At 38.4% G+C, this 15,548-nt stretch overlaps 1 protein-coding gene across 4 annotated transcripts in view; it reads right to left on the bottom strand.

The window, feature by feature from the left end:
* Nucleotides 1-955: 955 nt before the first annotated feature.
* UBE2H (ubiquitin conjugating enzyme E2 H) overlaps nt 956-15,548 on the bottom strand; it is a 123,705-nt gene continuing 109,112 nt past the window's right edge. For all 4 annotated transcript variants that reach the window (XM_037836169.1, XM_037836167.1, XM_037836168.1 and 1 more), the window contains 2 exons: nt 5,572-5,700; nt 956-1,235 (listed from right to left, as the gene is read on the bottom strand). In XM_037836169.1, coding sequence (XP_037692097.1) covers nt 1,111-1,235; nt 5,572-5,700 — 254 coding nt within the window. In that variant the 3' untranslated portion in view covers nt 956-1,110. The remainder of the gene's footprint in view (nt 1,236-5,571; nt 5,701-15,548) is intronic.

Below are 15,548 nucleotides of genomic sequence, written 5' to 3'. Positions count from 1 at the left end.
GGGAAAACAAAAGCAAAACATGAATGAGAGGGCCCAGGGACTCACAGCCGCCAGGTGGGTTTTCTTCCCAGGGCTAATGGTCCACTGAGCAGCTTGTCTGAGGAGGAGACCATCTCTTTGAAGGTGAAGATTAAATCTGCAACCTAAGCACAGTTCATACACACACACACACAACACCCCACCCCCACCCCCCACCCCCCACAAATCAACCCTCAGATTTAAAGCTCCTAGTCCAGGGTAGCGGTCCCAACCCGGTCAAACGACAAGAGTAGGATGTGACTTTGCACGTGTTTTGGGTGAATGGAAGCATCTTCCCAGTCACCTTTCTCCTGTTCTGCCTGTCCTCTCAAAAAAAGGTCTGGATCACAACCTCTACCCCAAGAAAAAAGAATCAGGCTCAGAAAACACTTTCAAAAGGTTCTCCAAAGCAAAACACTTGTGGACTGCAGGGCCCACTAGCTTGAAGGGCAGGAATCTACATATAAAAAGGTACTTAAAATCTGAGTCAAAAAAATTGTTTTAAGTTTCAATACTCCAATTAACTTCTTGTTTTACACTGTTACTCCACAGAAATGGGGGCCACCTAGGATTCACAGGAAGGCGCAGCTCTGGTTCTTATGTGGCTGGCTCTAAATGCTCCCACAGCAGGCTTTTTTCCTCCCCAAATGTTCCTCACCATTTTGAAAAAGCACTATTCTCTATCTTCACATCCAAGAGCTGGCTGGTTTGGTTTGTTTCTTTGGAACCATCAATAAAAGAAGCAACTTTTTTTCTGTTATTTTTACTCATGTCTACCTATCAGAGCAGCTCTATCTTTGACAGTTCAGTAGCACACACGTTGACTTGGCCAAATGGACTTATGAATGCATGCATTCGGACTGCATATTGCTACCAAAATGGAATGTGGGAATATGCTATGCACCTCAGGTTGAGAAATGACCAAGAAATCAAGATCTAAAGGGTGATATATAATATATATATATCAATGCTATTATTCATAAAAACCTTGCTTAGTAATAAAAAAAATTGCTTTGTTTAAATATGAATATTATAGTCTGCTTCTCATGGTTAGGAAATAATAGTCTTTCTGAAAAGCAGGTGCTTTTTCTACTACAACTCCATATCCTGGGCCTCATCTTCCGAAAAGTCAGACATAGAACTCTCCGACGAGCTGTCACCGGTGCCCTCTTCCTGCTCTTTCAGTGCCTCCTCCGTTGCATATTTCTGAATGTACTCTGCACAAGGGGTGGGTATAAAGAAAACACAAGGGCACAGTGAGCAGGCACGCACGTGCTTCAGCAACCTTAAAGCTGGCAAGTCCCATGCAGTTTCAACCTTACCTTCAATACCAGGAGAGTAACAAAGATGACAGACTTTATGGTCACTAAAGCAGAGGGGGAAATCCTGCAGAGAAAATTCTTTGGAACAGACTTGATGAATTTTGTCCCAGAAGGGAATGGATTATTAAGAGGGGCAAAGCAGAACACTTGATTTGCAGGAATATACATACTGCATCACTGCACTAGAACTCTTGTGGGCCCAGGGCAGGTGAACAGGCACAGCTGCAAGGTATGGGAAAGCCAGCAAAAGTCCAAGCTGATGCTGGGTGTTAAACAGCCTCCAGTTCTCCAGCCAGAGCCCACCCTCAAGTCTTTTCTCATTGGCTTACCAATAGGGTTGCACTTCAAACTTGATGGATTTGGGAAATGTGAACCCCACACTTTTTTTAGATTTGCAGTTATACAAATACAGTCAGCCCAAATCTATTATTTTAAGAATAGATTTCAGTCTAAACAGATCCTACATGTCAGGTTTCTGAAACAGCTGGTAAAAAGTCTCTCAATCTGCTCAGGAATGAGCTGCTAAATGGAGATACAAGTTGCCTGAGTGATTTTACCATGTATTATTTACTTATGGAATGTGCTGCCGTAGCCTAGGCTGTATCTGCTAGCTGGGAAAAAAAAAAAAAAAATTTAAAAACTGCTGAATAAACTACTGAACTTGTTCCTGAAAACTCTAAGTGCATACTGTTTTCCAATAAATAGTCTACACACAACATGGAAAAATTTTAGAATCCTATTCAAAACGCAAGTGAGGGAAAAATATATCCTTATGTCCAATGCTTTGTTTTTTTCTTCTACAGAGTTGCAGGGACTAACTGCAATAGGAAGATAAGGTAAATGGCCAAAGGGCCCTCTAAATTTGAAATTTACATTTTTAAAGGGTCTTCGTGAAGGAGGAGGAGGAGAAGGAGGAAGAGGGACAAAGATCATACGTGGCCAATTCTGGCTCTTTCACAGAAAAAGTTTGTGGACCTTTAACTTAGAGCCTTTCAAATTCAATATAACAAAACTTCATTCTGAGATAATCAGATTAAACAAGTCCTTGACCAGGCAGGAGTTTAGCTTAATTTACCTTTTAGAGTGAGTGAAATGTTTATTGGAAATTTTATTTTTACCATCTAATGGGTTGGTTACTTTGTTTCTTCCTTTTTAGAAGTTGCTGCACTTGAACACTGTTCTTTGACACTGTAATTTGATACTACCAGCCTCTGCTATAGTCAAGGAAACAAATATCAAGTGCTTACTAGGACAAAGTCTTTCAGGAGATGGAGAAAAAAGTCAAAGAAAGAAGGCAGGAGATGCTATATGCCATGAGAGGAAAGAGGTCACGGCAGGGAACTGCTCAGGAAGCCAGTCACATCTGCAGTGATCCTTGAAGGATTTCTGCCAGCTGTGAGGTAGGAGAGGCCATTCCAGGTGAAGGGCAGATCACCGCCAAAAGCACAGGTAGAGAAGCAAGTGGCTGGAATGTTAAAATGCCAAGTAAGACAGAACTACATTTGCTTTCATTCTGCAAAAAAATCTGAAGTAAATAAGGCAATTAAATGTAAGGATTCTACTACAGTTGGATGGTGAGCGCATGGTTGTTTTTCAAGTTATTCTGTTGTTTTCTGTAAATTTTAAAGTTTTCATGACTAACAAAGGAAGGGAATATACATGGATTTCTGAAACTCATCTACTGATGCACTTAAGGGCAAAGATATAGATGAAACAGAGTAAGGAGCCCTGAATGAACTGAAATGCCCCTTAGTAAAGGGTTTTGAGCAGGAAAATGACATAGCTTCAGATGGCCCCAATGGTGCCCACTTCTACAGGCAGTCTGATACTTACACATGTTTTTAAATACGCAAGACTAAACAGCATCCAACTAAACATGAATGCTGACTAATGGTCATGCATCTACCTGTGATGTTAGGCATGGTGAGTTTGTGGTGACTGCCATACAAATGGAAATGTCCAGTAGGTGGCCGGGGAGAGAGGTCAGGCCTAGTCACACACATTTGGAAATTGCTTAGAGGGGATGATCGAAAGCTGTGACTTTTAAGAGAATGACCATATTTAGGAAATGGAATAAGAAGTTTTAATAAAAGTAGATGCTAAAATACCAAACTTGCAGAGAGGTCCAGGAAAATGGGTCTTCAGAAAGGTTCAAGAGACTTGGAAGAAACGAGGTTATAGAAGCAGCAGAGGATGGGAAACAACCTAGATTTTAGGAGTTTAAGGCAAAAAAGTGAGAAGTTTGAAAGTAAAAGAAAAATAAATAGCACAGTCCTTAAAAGAGTCCACAGGTGCAGATAAAGGCTTTCAAAATGGGGTACCTTTGACAGACTGGGGCTAGAGAAGGAATCAGTAGAAGGAGGAATCAGTAGTAGTAGAAGTTAGCAAAGAAGGGGGTTATTGAGGGAACAGGATCACAGGTTGGTGGGGAAAGTGATTCTGAGAAATAAGGTGGGGCATCTTATATTTCCTATTGGAGTTAATAAAGAAAAGAAGGGTTTAAAAAAAAAACAAAAACAAAAACTTATATAAAGATAAAACAGAAAGTTGAGATGAGCTCACATCTGTTGGCCATGATTTTCTCAGATTACTGAGGAAGACAAAATGATAACCAACTTTAACATTTCAGAAAGTGATTGGTAAGCTACAGTTAGCTAGACCTAAGACAAAAATGCAGTTTGGATTCCTTTTGTTTAACTATGCAGATTGGGTTCCTCTTTTAACTATAGAGATATGTGCTAGTGTCAGATTGCTGAGGCATAATGAACATGAGAATTATAGAAATATACTGCACTGAGACATCTATGGGTTGCCAGACACTAAGTGATTCCTATGTCAAAACTGTAATATATTCTCATAACAGAGTTTTATTTGGTTGAAACTGACTTCCTTTTCCTTGAAATATGTTTGTTTAGCTATGTAAATAAATGGCTACAAAAATTAGATATAATTTGCAAAGTACTTGAGACCTATGTAAATTAATTAGACATTTTCCCCATTATTTCTACTTTTTCTCAACAAAAGCACCAAACAATACCCTATGAAGTCCTGGGAAGAAGGAGAAAATAAATAGAAAGGAAACCATTGTTCAACAAATAGCCTCAAATGCTCCTGTTTGTTTCATACCTGAAAAGTGAAGATCTATATAATCAAGGTTTCCTAAGTTATTTCCACTGCCATCTCTTGCAAATGTACCTCACAGGTGCCAAACATTTTGCTGAAACTGATATTCTGGGCTGCTGTGTAGATGGGCAAGTCATGTAAAAAACAAGGAAGATACCAATGCCTGCCACTCATTAAGAAGAGGAGGTCTATTTTTCATGGACTTTGAATTCCTTTCTTTTTCAGTGGAGCTTTATTTATTATGAAAGGTTTTTATTATGGAAGTCTCTAACATGCATAGAAGTAAAAAGGACACCGTGATGAAAACGCATAACCTGTGTAGATTTCATTTGCAATCTTATTTTAACGAAACTCATATCCCATTGTTATATAAACCATTTAAGAATGGGAAAACAGGATTCTAAATCCTAAAGGATGAGCAAACTAGTGTTAACACCATTAGCACATTTCTAATTTTAATAGCACATTTTAAGTTTTAATAGAAAAATCACATAGTACCAAGGCAATGGTGCCAGCTACCTGTAGCAGGGGAGAAACATGGCCAGGTATGAAATTCCCAGAGAAAGAAGCAAATTGGTAATGGGACCAAGAAAAGAAGCCAGATGGGTATTTTCAATTCAAGAGGTAAAATGAAATAATACAAAAGGCTAATGGTGAATTTGGCAATTATCTCATAACTCCCAGATTTAAATGCTTTCCTGAAGGGCCCAGATGATCCTTTTCTATAAATAAACTTGGGACTATGCCTTTCAATTAATACTGCACTACTCTCACATCCAATTTTCTAATTTTATAAGATAAGAGGAATCAAATGAAGTCAAAGGCTCTTTTGTATGGGGGTCTCCAGGGATTTTTGGCAGGATTACATCTATTACCACCCAAGAGGTGAACCTCCTCCCTTTGTCGTCTTTTTTTTTCTTATTCTAACTCCTTCCCTTCTTCCTTGCCTTCCAAAGTCATCAGAGTCATGGCACAACGCTTGGAACTACAGAGGTCATGTGGTCTCTTTTTATGCCTGAGAGAAATTATTAGGAACTCAGTAATTTAAGAAGAGCTTTTAAAGACAAAAGTCCAGCAGAGTTAGATTATTCAATATACGCTTTCTTACCTTTAATTTTCTGCTTGTACTCTTCTGGTCGGTGGAGGTACATGGCTGCAGCATCACCATTGAGAGGATCTATGGGGTTAGGATAGGCCAACAACTGGGGCAGGAAGGACTCAAATATATTGGTAAGATCTGAAAAAAAAATAAAAAAAAAATAAAAAAAAAATAAAAACCAACCAAAAGTACATCATGCATGGGAATAAGCATGTTCACCTCAAATTCACTTGAAATCAGTAGTCAGAACTTCTTACCTTCCTAGACATTTAAATACATGGATGTTTTTCCACTAAAAGTTTGCTCCATTACATGTGATCTATGTTGCATATTTCTTTCAGTACCAATTTTTTAAAATTTTAATTTGAAGAACCTGATATTCACTTTGGCAGGCAACTGTCCCAATTCGAATTCTCTCCATTTTCCAAACCAAGAAAAGAATTTACAAATATTATATACATTATTTATTAATGAAAATTTGTGCCATGGTATTCTACAGCACTCTACATTCCTACAAAATGAGTTAATTTCTTAACATTGTCATTTTCTACATCTTTTAAAACCCACACTCTGAAAAGTATTCAAGTACCTTATCTGAAAAGAAATGAACACAATTTTGTAGAATTTGACATTTACTTCAATTTTTATAGCTTCTAATGGAGGCAAATATAACAAGTTTTTCAATTATTCTGGGTAATGAGGGTAAGAGTTTATATGGACCACTTATAACTGTAAATACTCTAAAGACAGATGAGTTATCAATTTACTGCATTAATTAAAAAGCTTTTTAATAAATGTTAACTACATTCCTGCCAAATTCAGCACAAGGCACTGGGTATACACAGACCACATCTACACACACATTTAACAAGAGCAACAACCGCCTTGTAGTCACATCGTGTTTTATGAAAGAAGCATAACTTGAAACCTGGGTGCAAAATAAACCACAGTTGTCCTTTGAGTTCAGAAATGATATAACTTCCTTTCTGCTTCTCAGCAGACACTGAACTGTGGAACCTTGGTGCTTCTACTTCTCTGCCCTACTCTACTCTCTGTACATTTCTGTTTCTGGAGGGAATGGTCAAGTAGAGAAGTATAAAAAACTATAATTTATTCTGCTCTTTTAAATAATGGTATTTCCTTTCAGAGTGAGCACTCTTATTCATTATTATAAATAAACACTTTGTTCAGACCTATCACTTTAGATTAGTGGTTCTCACCCAGGCGCGATTTTACTCCTCAGGTTACATTTGACAATGTTTGGAGACATTTTTGGTTGTCAAAACTAGGGGAAGAAGTGTGACTGGCACCTAGAAGGTGGAGGCCAGGGATGCAGCTAAACATCCGTCAATGCACAAGACAGCCCTCAAATTATCTGGCTCAAAGTCAGCAGTGCTGAGTTGAGAAATGCTCTGGATAAAAAAGATGGGCAAAATTTTTCATCAAGGGCCAGATTAGGCTTTGTGGGCCACATGTGCAATCTGCTGTAACTACTCAACACTCAACTCTGCCACTGCAGCACAAAAGCACCAAAAGACAAATGGTAAGCAATGAGTACGGCTGTGTTACAATAAAACTGCATACACAGTAACAAGCATCCAAAGTCTGCAGACCTCTGCTCTAAAAAAATCCTACAAATAAGAAGTGACTCTTATCACCATGAGGTTAAGCAATTGAGCAGTTAGAGAATAATCTAAAGCAGCACTATTCAATAGCACTTTCTGCTGTGACGGAAATGTTCTGTATCTGCTATTCAATATGGTAGCCACACGCAGCTACTAAGCACTGGAAATGTGGTTAACGTCACTGATGAACTGCATTTATCATTCTTTTTAATGTTAATTTTAAAAGCTACATGTGGCTAGTAGATCCTGTATTGGACAGCACATGCCTAGAGAATGAACTAATAGAGAGTACCATGACAGCCAACACAGCACTGTTCCCATACACCAAGAGCAGGTTTATCTCCAACCCCGGATTATGGACTTGGTATTATCACATAAATTTGGGCTATTTCACCTTCATAAAGGTAATCCGTCCCAAAGACTGGCATAGTAAAACTCTCATGTATCAGGCAACAAAGCTGAAATTGCTAACCGAAAAAGCAAAACAAAAACAACCTTCCAAGATAACCCTCAAATTATCTGCAGGAAGATTTTCAATGCAGTTTTATTTATAGTATTTTTTAAAAGGAAGCAACATATTCAACAAAATTATTTACTGTACAACTCTATTAAAAACTATTTGTAAAGAACAGAGAAAATGTTGGGTGGAGAAAAGCTATAAAACAGAAGAATTATAGCCATGTGCAGTATATATGCATAAAAAGAGTATTTTAAAAGTTATGCCAAGGCAACAGGCTCAATTTCTACTTTTCACACTTAAAATGACATTTTACTTAAAAAATATTATCCTACAAATACATCTTTTCTACTTTCGTATATGTATGAAATGTTTAACAATAAATATCTGAAAAAATTTTCTTTTCCTATCTTTTCGTGTGCATGTGGTGGGTTGCGTTCCTTAGGGCAGAAGCAGAAAATGCCACTCAAGAACACCACTTAAGTGTTAAGAAAATCCCAAGTCAGGTGAACTCACTGCCCTCCCCCTATGCAGGTCATGACTCCCAGGGGTGTAAATCTCCTGGCAACGTGGGACATAATTCCTGGGGATGAGCCTGGACCCAGCATCGTGGGATTGAGAAATTCTTCTTGACCAAAAGGGGGAAGAGAAAGTTTCAGTGGCTGAGAGGTTTTAAATGGAATATAAAATACATCGATATCCCTTTTTAGTTTTTACTGTATTGGAAAAGCTAGAAGGAAATACCTGAAACAAACTGCAACCTAGTAGCTTTGATTCTTGAAGATGATTGTATAGCTATGTAGCTTACACGATGTGACTGTGGATTGTGAAAACCCTGTGGCTCACACTCCCTCTTATCCAGTGTATGGACAGATAAGTAGAGAAATGGGAACAAAAATTAAATGAATAATAGGGGAGATGGGATGTTTTGGGTGTTCTTCTTTACTTGTATTTTTATTCTTATTTTTTTTTTGAGTAATGAAAATGTTCAAAAATTATGGTCTATGATGGTACTGTGAACAATTGATTGTACACTGTGGATGGTTGTAGGGTAAGTGAATATATCTCAATAAAACTAAATTCAAAAAAAAAAAAAAAGAAAATGCCAAGTAAGCATATTAAGAAAAAAAAAAAGAGGCCGAAGTTTAACAAATCGAACATGATCTCAGAGCACTAAAGAGTTAAAAATAGTTACATTAACAGTAATAACAGTAACAGCAATTGCAGCAGGAACTGGAATTAGCACCTACTGCAAACCAGGTATTCTTAAGCACTCTACATACACACAATTTCACTACAGTCTGTGAGGTATTACTACTCTCTCCATTTTACAATGACGAAACAGGCACAGAGGGGTTAAGTAACTTGCCTAAGGAGCTAGGTTTCAGACTTGCACTTAACCAATATGCTGCCTCCGTTAACAGACATAATGAACACTTCTCAATCTTTGTGATGGCACAAGTTCTCCACATCTCTGCATGAAAATCTCATACCTTCACTGGCAAGGCAGCCAAAGCCACAGACTCGGAGAAGGTACATGGGTACGTGACTACCTCCTCCCTCCACCAAAGTTTCCCTTTCTCACAAGTGTAAGGCCAGCAGGGTGGTCTCTCAGTAGAGTGTTCAGGGGTTTCTGTTGCTGAACTGTGCTATTCAGAGGCACCAGGCTTGTTTTGGAGTAGTTCAACCACAGGAAGTAAAACCTGGCTGCTCACAGATACCTGTACATGGTGAACCTGTCACATTATCATTACAGGTGCTGCCCATAAGGCTTAGCAGCTGAATGCTCCTATCAAATAACAACAAAAAAACTCAGAATAAGGTATAGGCTTTATTATCTTTAAGTAAAATTCAGAAGTGCCTTAGAGCTAGAGAAATGTCACAAAGATGGCCTATTTCGTAACTAGGTATTTCATATGTTCCAGGAAGAGATTTTACACCCTCCCCCACTTTAAGTTTCTCAAGCTACTGATAAGGGATCTGCCTAGGTATTTGTTCCAAACAAGTAAAAGAACGCTCTATTATTGGTTCTTTCTTCCCATTTCTCCTCTCTTCCAGCATTAACACACTCTTGATATACCTTACAGATGTGCTAGATCACACCTATAAAACAGAAAAAGCAGAAAAGGAAAAGTAAGCAGCCTAGTTTCCAGTGAAGATAGCTTTGGAAGGCCAGCATGTTATGCCTATGGGCATTTTAAAACAGTAAAGGCTTCCTGTAAGTGGCTCACAGAGTGGTTACTACTGAGAGAGTCTGCCCAAAAGGAATCTCTCTTGAATGTGCAGATGTGGGAAAAAAATTTTCATTCAGGACAATTATGTTGACAGAAGAGACTAAACTATAGAGCAAGAATGAAATAAACATGCTCATCTTTGTGAAAATCTATCATAATGAACATTTCTTCCCTAGAATTGATTGTCAATAGTAAAAACATATTAGTTCACAGATTTTTATTTAAAAAATCCATTAACCTCCAACTTTTGAAAAGGATAGAGCTAGACACTAGACACACATCTAGAGACTGTGTTCTAATACCGGCTGCCTTAAGGTTTTAAGGAAGTCCCAAGATCTCTGAGAGGCATGGTTTATGATGAGCAAACAGTTCCTATTTCTGCTTTAGACTCTATCACTAGTTACTAAAATGTGGTCCATTAGGGTTGATTCTTTGGGTGTCACATATCTGATCTCAGAATATTAATGTTTATATTACAAATTTTCATATCTCAGTTTAGGCAAATAAATTAATGATTTATAGTCTTATTTAATTTTTTAAAAACACCCAAGTCATACTGATTTCTCATCAAAAGCAGCACTGTTTACCCCACAAAGTCTACAGCAGTGGTTTTTGAGTGAGTGTAGGTCCTGGTTAAGTGTCCATCAAGAATTACCTAAGGAGTTGCTTCAAAATATGCATGCTGACGCTTCACACCTACCCCAGGGATTCTAAATTAGGATTGGCTGGTATCTGAACATGTGCACAGCCAGGAAATAATATCTGCCCTATACACCCCTTATCCCAAAAGATCAACTGGGAAAGAGGCCATTTGTTTGTGGGTTCTTTGGCTCAAGAAAATGTTCACGTCTCAGCAGCTGAGCTGCTGAAGTTTTCCTAGTTTAGTACCGTCCACACGTCTCTACAAATCCTTAGCCTCTCTGACTCTCGTATCTTTCTTTTCTGCACAGTACTGTCACCATCACTTCCTCCAAGTGGGAGTATACCCAACTGCAGGCAAGAAAATGTGCTTAAGTCTTAGAGGGGCACATTAAAGAGTTGCTTTAAAGTACAGTGCATGATAACCTAAACACACTGCGGCCATCTGGCAAGGCAGATTCCATTAGGGTGAACTATCTCCAGCAAAAGGGAAGCTCGCTCCTTGGTGGTGAACAACAGATGAAAAACCTGAAAGACCACAAATCTAATTTCAGGCCTTCCACTGAGCTCTTTGACCATAGGTAGGTTATCTTCCTCTCTGCATCTCAATTTCTTCATCTGCAAAAAGAGAAGTATAATGCTGCTGTTCCTGACAAGGAAGAATTACACATTACTAAAAATTACTACAAAATATGCTTAAAACTGTACCAAAGGACTAGACTAAAATATTAATACAAACATTATGTCTTCAAAGAGTTGAAATTTCAGCTACCTATATCCCTTAATTAAAATGAGTCAGACTAAAAAAAATTCACCTATTCTTAAAGGAAAGCCACCTCATTCCAGGTGACTCACAGTAAGATGGTACTGTACATGGGGTAAAGGAGAAAACGGAGGGGGGGGGGATGAATCACATATCTCATATTTTATTCTTGGCTTTTTATGAACCCAGTGACCAGAAATTATTTCTTCTTCCTCTTGATTCCTTTGAAAGTTAAAATGGAAACTTTTTATATAAAGCATGCTGCCATCTTCAGGTTAAAACTCTGTGGACATCCAAAGCTTTAAGTCATCAGCCCAACCAGGAACCACAATTAACAAACAGTAGTCATCTGGGGAACTTTTACTAGCACCATCTTCACTTATTTTTCGGATTTAACACCCAACATGCTATAATTCAGAAAACACCATCACGATACAATGCAGCGGCAGTGATGGCTGGGCACAGAGAGCCATCAAAGCTATTCCTCCCTTCTCAAAAGCCAGCTATCCCACTCCCTTTTCTAATTCTATTCCCTGACTCCCAGATGCCCAGCACCCTGGGTTCCTTCTTTTAAAGACAAACAACAAACAAAAAACTTGTTTGTAAAGACATCACTTACACAGCTGTGTCAATTCTGTGATAGTTGTATTTTAAGAATTAGCTTCATACTCTGAGTTCATTTTGTAACTTTTAAAGAAATAATGCTACCCTGATAACTACCAAATTTTTATAATTAGTCATTTATATTTTCAGCGTTATCAAACTCAACATGCCTTGAATTATTTTCCTGAAAACCTACTCCCTTCTCCTAATATCTACATTGACTCCGACACCCTTGTTCCTAGGCTTCAAACCTCTGGAAGGAGGTTGGTTTGGCTTTTCTCCTTTATTCCATGGACTCAGTTAGTTTCCCAGACTCATTGCTTGCCATAACCAGAGGAAATCTGGAAATTCTATTTATTTGTCCTATTTCAATCTTATTAAAAATTGGCTACATGTTTTTTCCTACATATAGTTGGTACTACCCACCCCACCACCCAAAAAAAACCTTATCAAATGAATGAAATATATGTTTAGCCTTATTTTGAGCATATATTATACATTCATGACTTGCTAATTCCTGATAAATCCATTACAATTCCTTATAATAACAGGCAAAAGTTGACTTTTTGAGAGGTCAGCTGTTGATTTTCTTTAGTAATCAAGGATATGGATGACATAGTTAAAATTTCCATTTTACTGAGCCATTAGTGTAGACACTGAGCCATTAGAATCAACTGTTGTGGTCAAAAGCTCAGGTAAAAACAAGATCTGTTTAAGTTCCAGAGTGAATCATCAGTTCTATATCACCAGAATTGAACTCCTCATACATTTTTTTGGTCCATCTTTTTACCCCTCCATTTATCAGTGAGACTTTAATTTTCTTCCTCTCCTTTCAGCCCTATTGAATTACAGAGCAGGTAAGAACCTTAGAGAGTAGTGGCTAGAGTAGTTTGCAGCCAGTAACTCTCTATTTCACCAGCAGAAGAGGGGCATATATTGAGGGAGATGGTGTAATATAGAGTATGAAGACTTTTGAATGAGAGTAAGAAGAATTTAATCTTAATGGGAAATGAACTTGAGAGATTCTTTAAAGGAAACTTTTCTGATTACAAAGGCAAGAGTTTGGAGCCTGGAAAGTTACCTTCAGCCAAAATTTGAATTTTGGGGAAGATTCATGGGCTACCTGACTGAAAGAAGACAGCTGCCCTGATGCAGGACTGGGATGATATACTGGGGCTTGGCATAGTTCCATGGCCCAGGGGAAATATGTAGAAGGATATACATAATTACTTAACAGAGAGGGTCTTATGTGTGGATAAAATATACAAAAGGCTGAACTCATCTGATTCATATGTATGTTCTCATGAGAGTCCATGGGGATCTTTCTTTTCTTTTCTTTTTTTTATTAAATTCAGTTTTATTGAAATACATTCACACACCATACAATCATCCATGGTATAAAATCCATTGTGTCCACAGTATGGTAACATAGTTATGCGTTCATCACCACAATCTATCTCTGAACATTTTCCTTACATCAGAAAGAACCAGAACAATAAAATAAAAGTGAAAAAAGAACACCCAAATCATCCCCCCATCCCACCCCATTTGTCCTTTAGTTTTTATCCCCATTTTTCTACTCATCCATACACTAGATAAAGGGGGTGTGATCCACAAGGTCTTCACAATCACACTGTCACCCCGTGTAATCTACATTATTATATAATTGTCTTCAGGAGTCCAGACTGCTGGGTTGGAGTTTGGTAGTTTCAGGTATTTACTTCTAGCTATTCCAATACATTAAAACCTAAGAGGTATTATCTATATAGTGCATAAGAATGTCCACCAGAGTGACCTCTCGACTCCATTTGAAATCTCTCAGCCACTGAAACTATTTTGTCTCATTTTGCACCCCCCTTTTGGTCAAGCAGATACTCTCAGTCCCACGATGCCGGGTCCACATTCATTCCCGGGAGTCATATTCTGCATTGCCAGGGAGATTTACACCCCTGGGAGTCGGGTCCCACATAGGGGGGAGGGCAGCGAGTTCACCTGTTGAGATGGCTCAGTTAGAGAGAGAGAGGGCCACATCTGAGCAACAAAGAGGCACTCAGGGGGAGACTCTTAGGCACCATTACATGCAATTTTAGACTCTCCTTTGCGGTAATGAGCTTCATAAGGGCAAGTCCCATGCTCAAGGGCTCAGCACATCAAACCGCCAGTCCCAATGTTTGTGACAACATCAACACCAGTCCAGGTGAGGATGACCAACAAATCCGCACCTTCCCCTGGATCCTCGGGGCTGGGGAGGGGGAGGCTGTAAATATATTTTTTATTATCTGCCCAAATTACTCTGGGATGTGTCACTATTTCACTCCAGCCTATACTAACCTACTGTATCTCACTTCCTATTCAAAGTTCCATGCAATTGTGGTGTTTGAACAAATTGACTGTAGAGTTGTACCATTTAGAAAATTTAGATCCTGTACCAAATAGATATCTATTCCCATGGGGATCTTTTAAAAATGAAATAAAGTCCTGATGAAGAGGGTCATGCAGGAAGGGAGGGGGGAGGTAACACCCTTCCTCACACCTCTCAAAAAAAAGAAGGTAGAACAATTGGAGTAGGAATTAGTAAGAATTAGTAGTCAAACACTTGATGAAATTTTGCAATGTACATGATTATACTTAATCTTGCTTAAGTATACAGTATTATAGTTTTTAGTTTATAGTCTTAAATTTTATAGTTTATAGCAGTATTATAGTTTTTAAATATTCCACGCTAAAAAGCAATTATTTCTCTTATATGTGGGAAAAGGCAATGTGTCCCCCTGAGTGCCTCTTTGTTGCTCAGATGTGGCCCCCTCTCTCTAACTAACTCCCAGGGCTGTAAATCTCCCTGGCAACGCAGGATATGACTCCGGGGGATGAATCTGGACACGGCAGCATGGGATTGAGAACATCTTGACCAAAAGGGGGATGCGAAATGAAATAAAGCTTCAGTCGCTGAGAGATTTCAAATGCAGTTGAGAGGTCATTCTGGTGGACATTCTTACGCACTAACACTTTTTAGGTTTTAATGTATTGGAATAGCTAGAAGTAAATACCTGAAACTATCAAACTGCAACCCAGTAGCCTTGACTCTTGAAGACGACTGTATAACAATGTTGCATACAAGGGGTGACAGTGTGATTGTGAAAACCTTGTGGATCATACTCCCTTCAGCCAATGTATGGATGGATGAGTAGAAAAATGGGGACAAAAACTAAATGAAAAATAGAGTGCGATGGGGGGGTGATTTGGGTGCTCTTTTTTACTTTTATTTTTTATTCTTATTCTGATTCTTTCTGGTGTAAGGAAAATGTTCAAAAATAGACTGGGGTGATGAATGCATAATCTATGATGGTATTGTGAACAGCTGATTTACACCATGGATGATTGTATGGTATGTGACCATACCTCAATAAAACTGAATTAAAAAAAAAAAAAAAAAAAAAAAGTAGGGTACTAAATCCTGGAAGCACACCAATTACATTCTGCCAAGTGCCAGATCACCAGGTCACCAACCTGAGGTGTGTAGTTACATCACATGGAATGTTTTTTAAAGCATGTTGCCCACATAGAAAATAATTTCACATCTGTTGCCTAACTGCAGCCCAATCCCCGCAATGTTTCTAAATTGTAGAGATCTGCAGAAGAAATTGAATACCACTTTAGATAGATCA

Source organism: Choloepus didactylus, chromosome 5, assembly GCF_015220235.1.
Source record: "Choloepus didactylus isolate mChoDid1 chromosome 5, mChoDid1.pri, whole genome shotgun sequence".
Taxonomy (NCBI): Eukaryota; Metazoa; Chordata; class Mammalia; order Pilosa; family Megalonychidae; genus Choloepus; species Choloepus didactylus.
The sequence above is the reverse complement of the archived record's forward strand: the minus strand, read 5'-3'. Positions and strand labels throughout refer to the sequence as shown.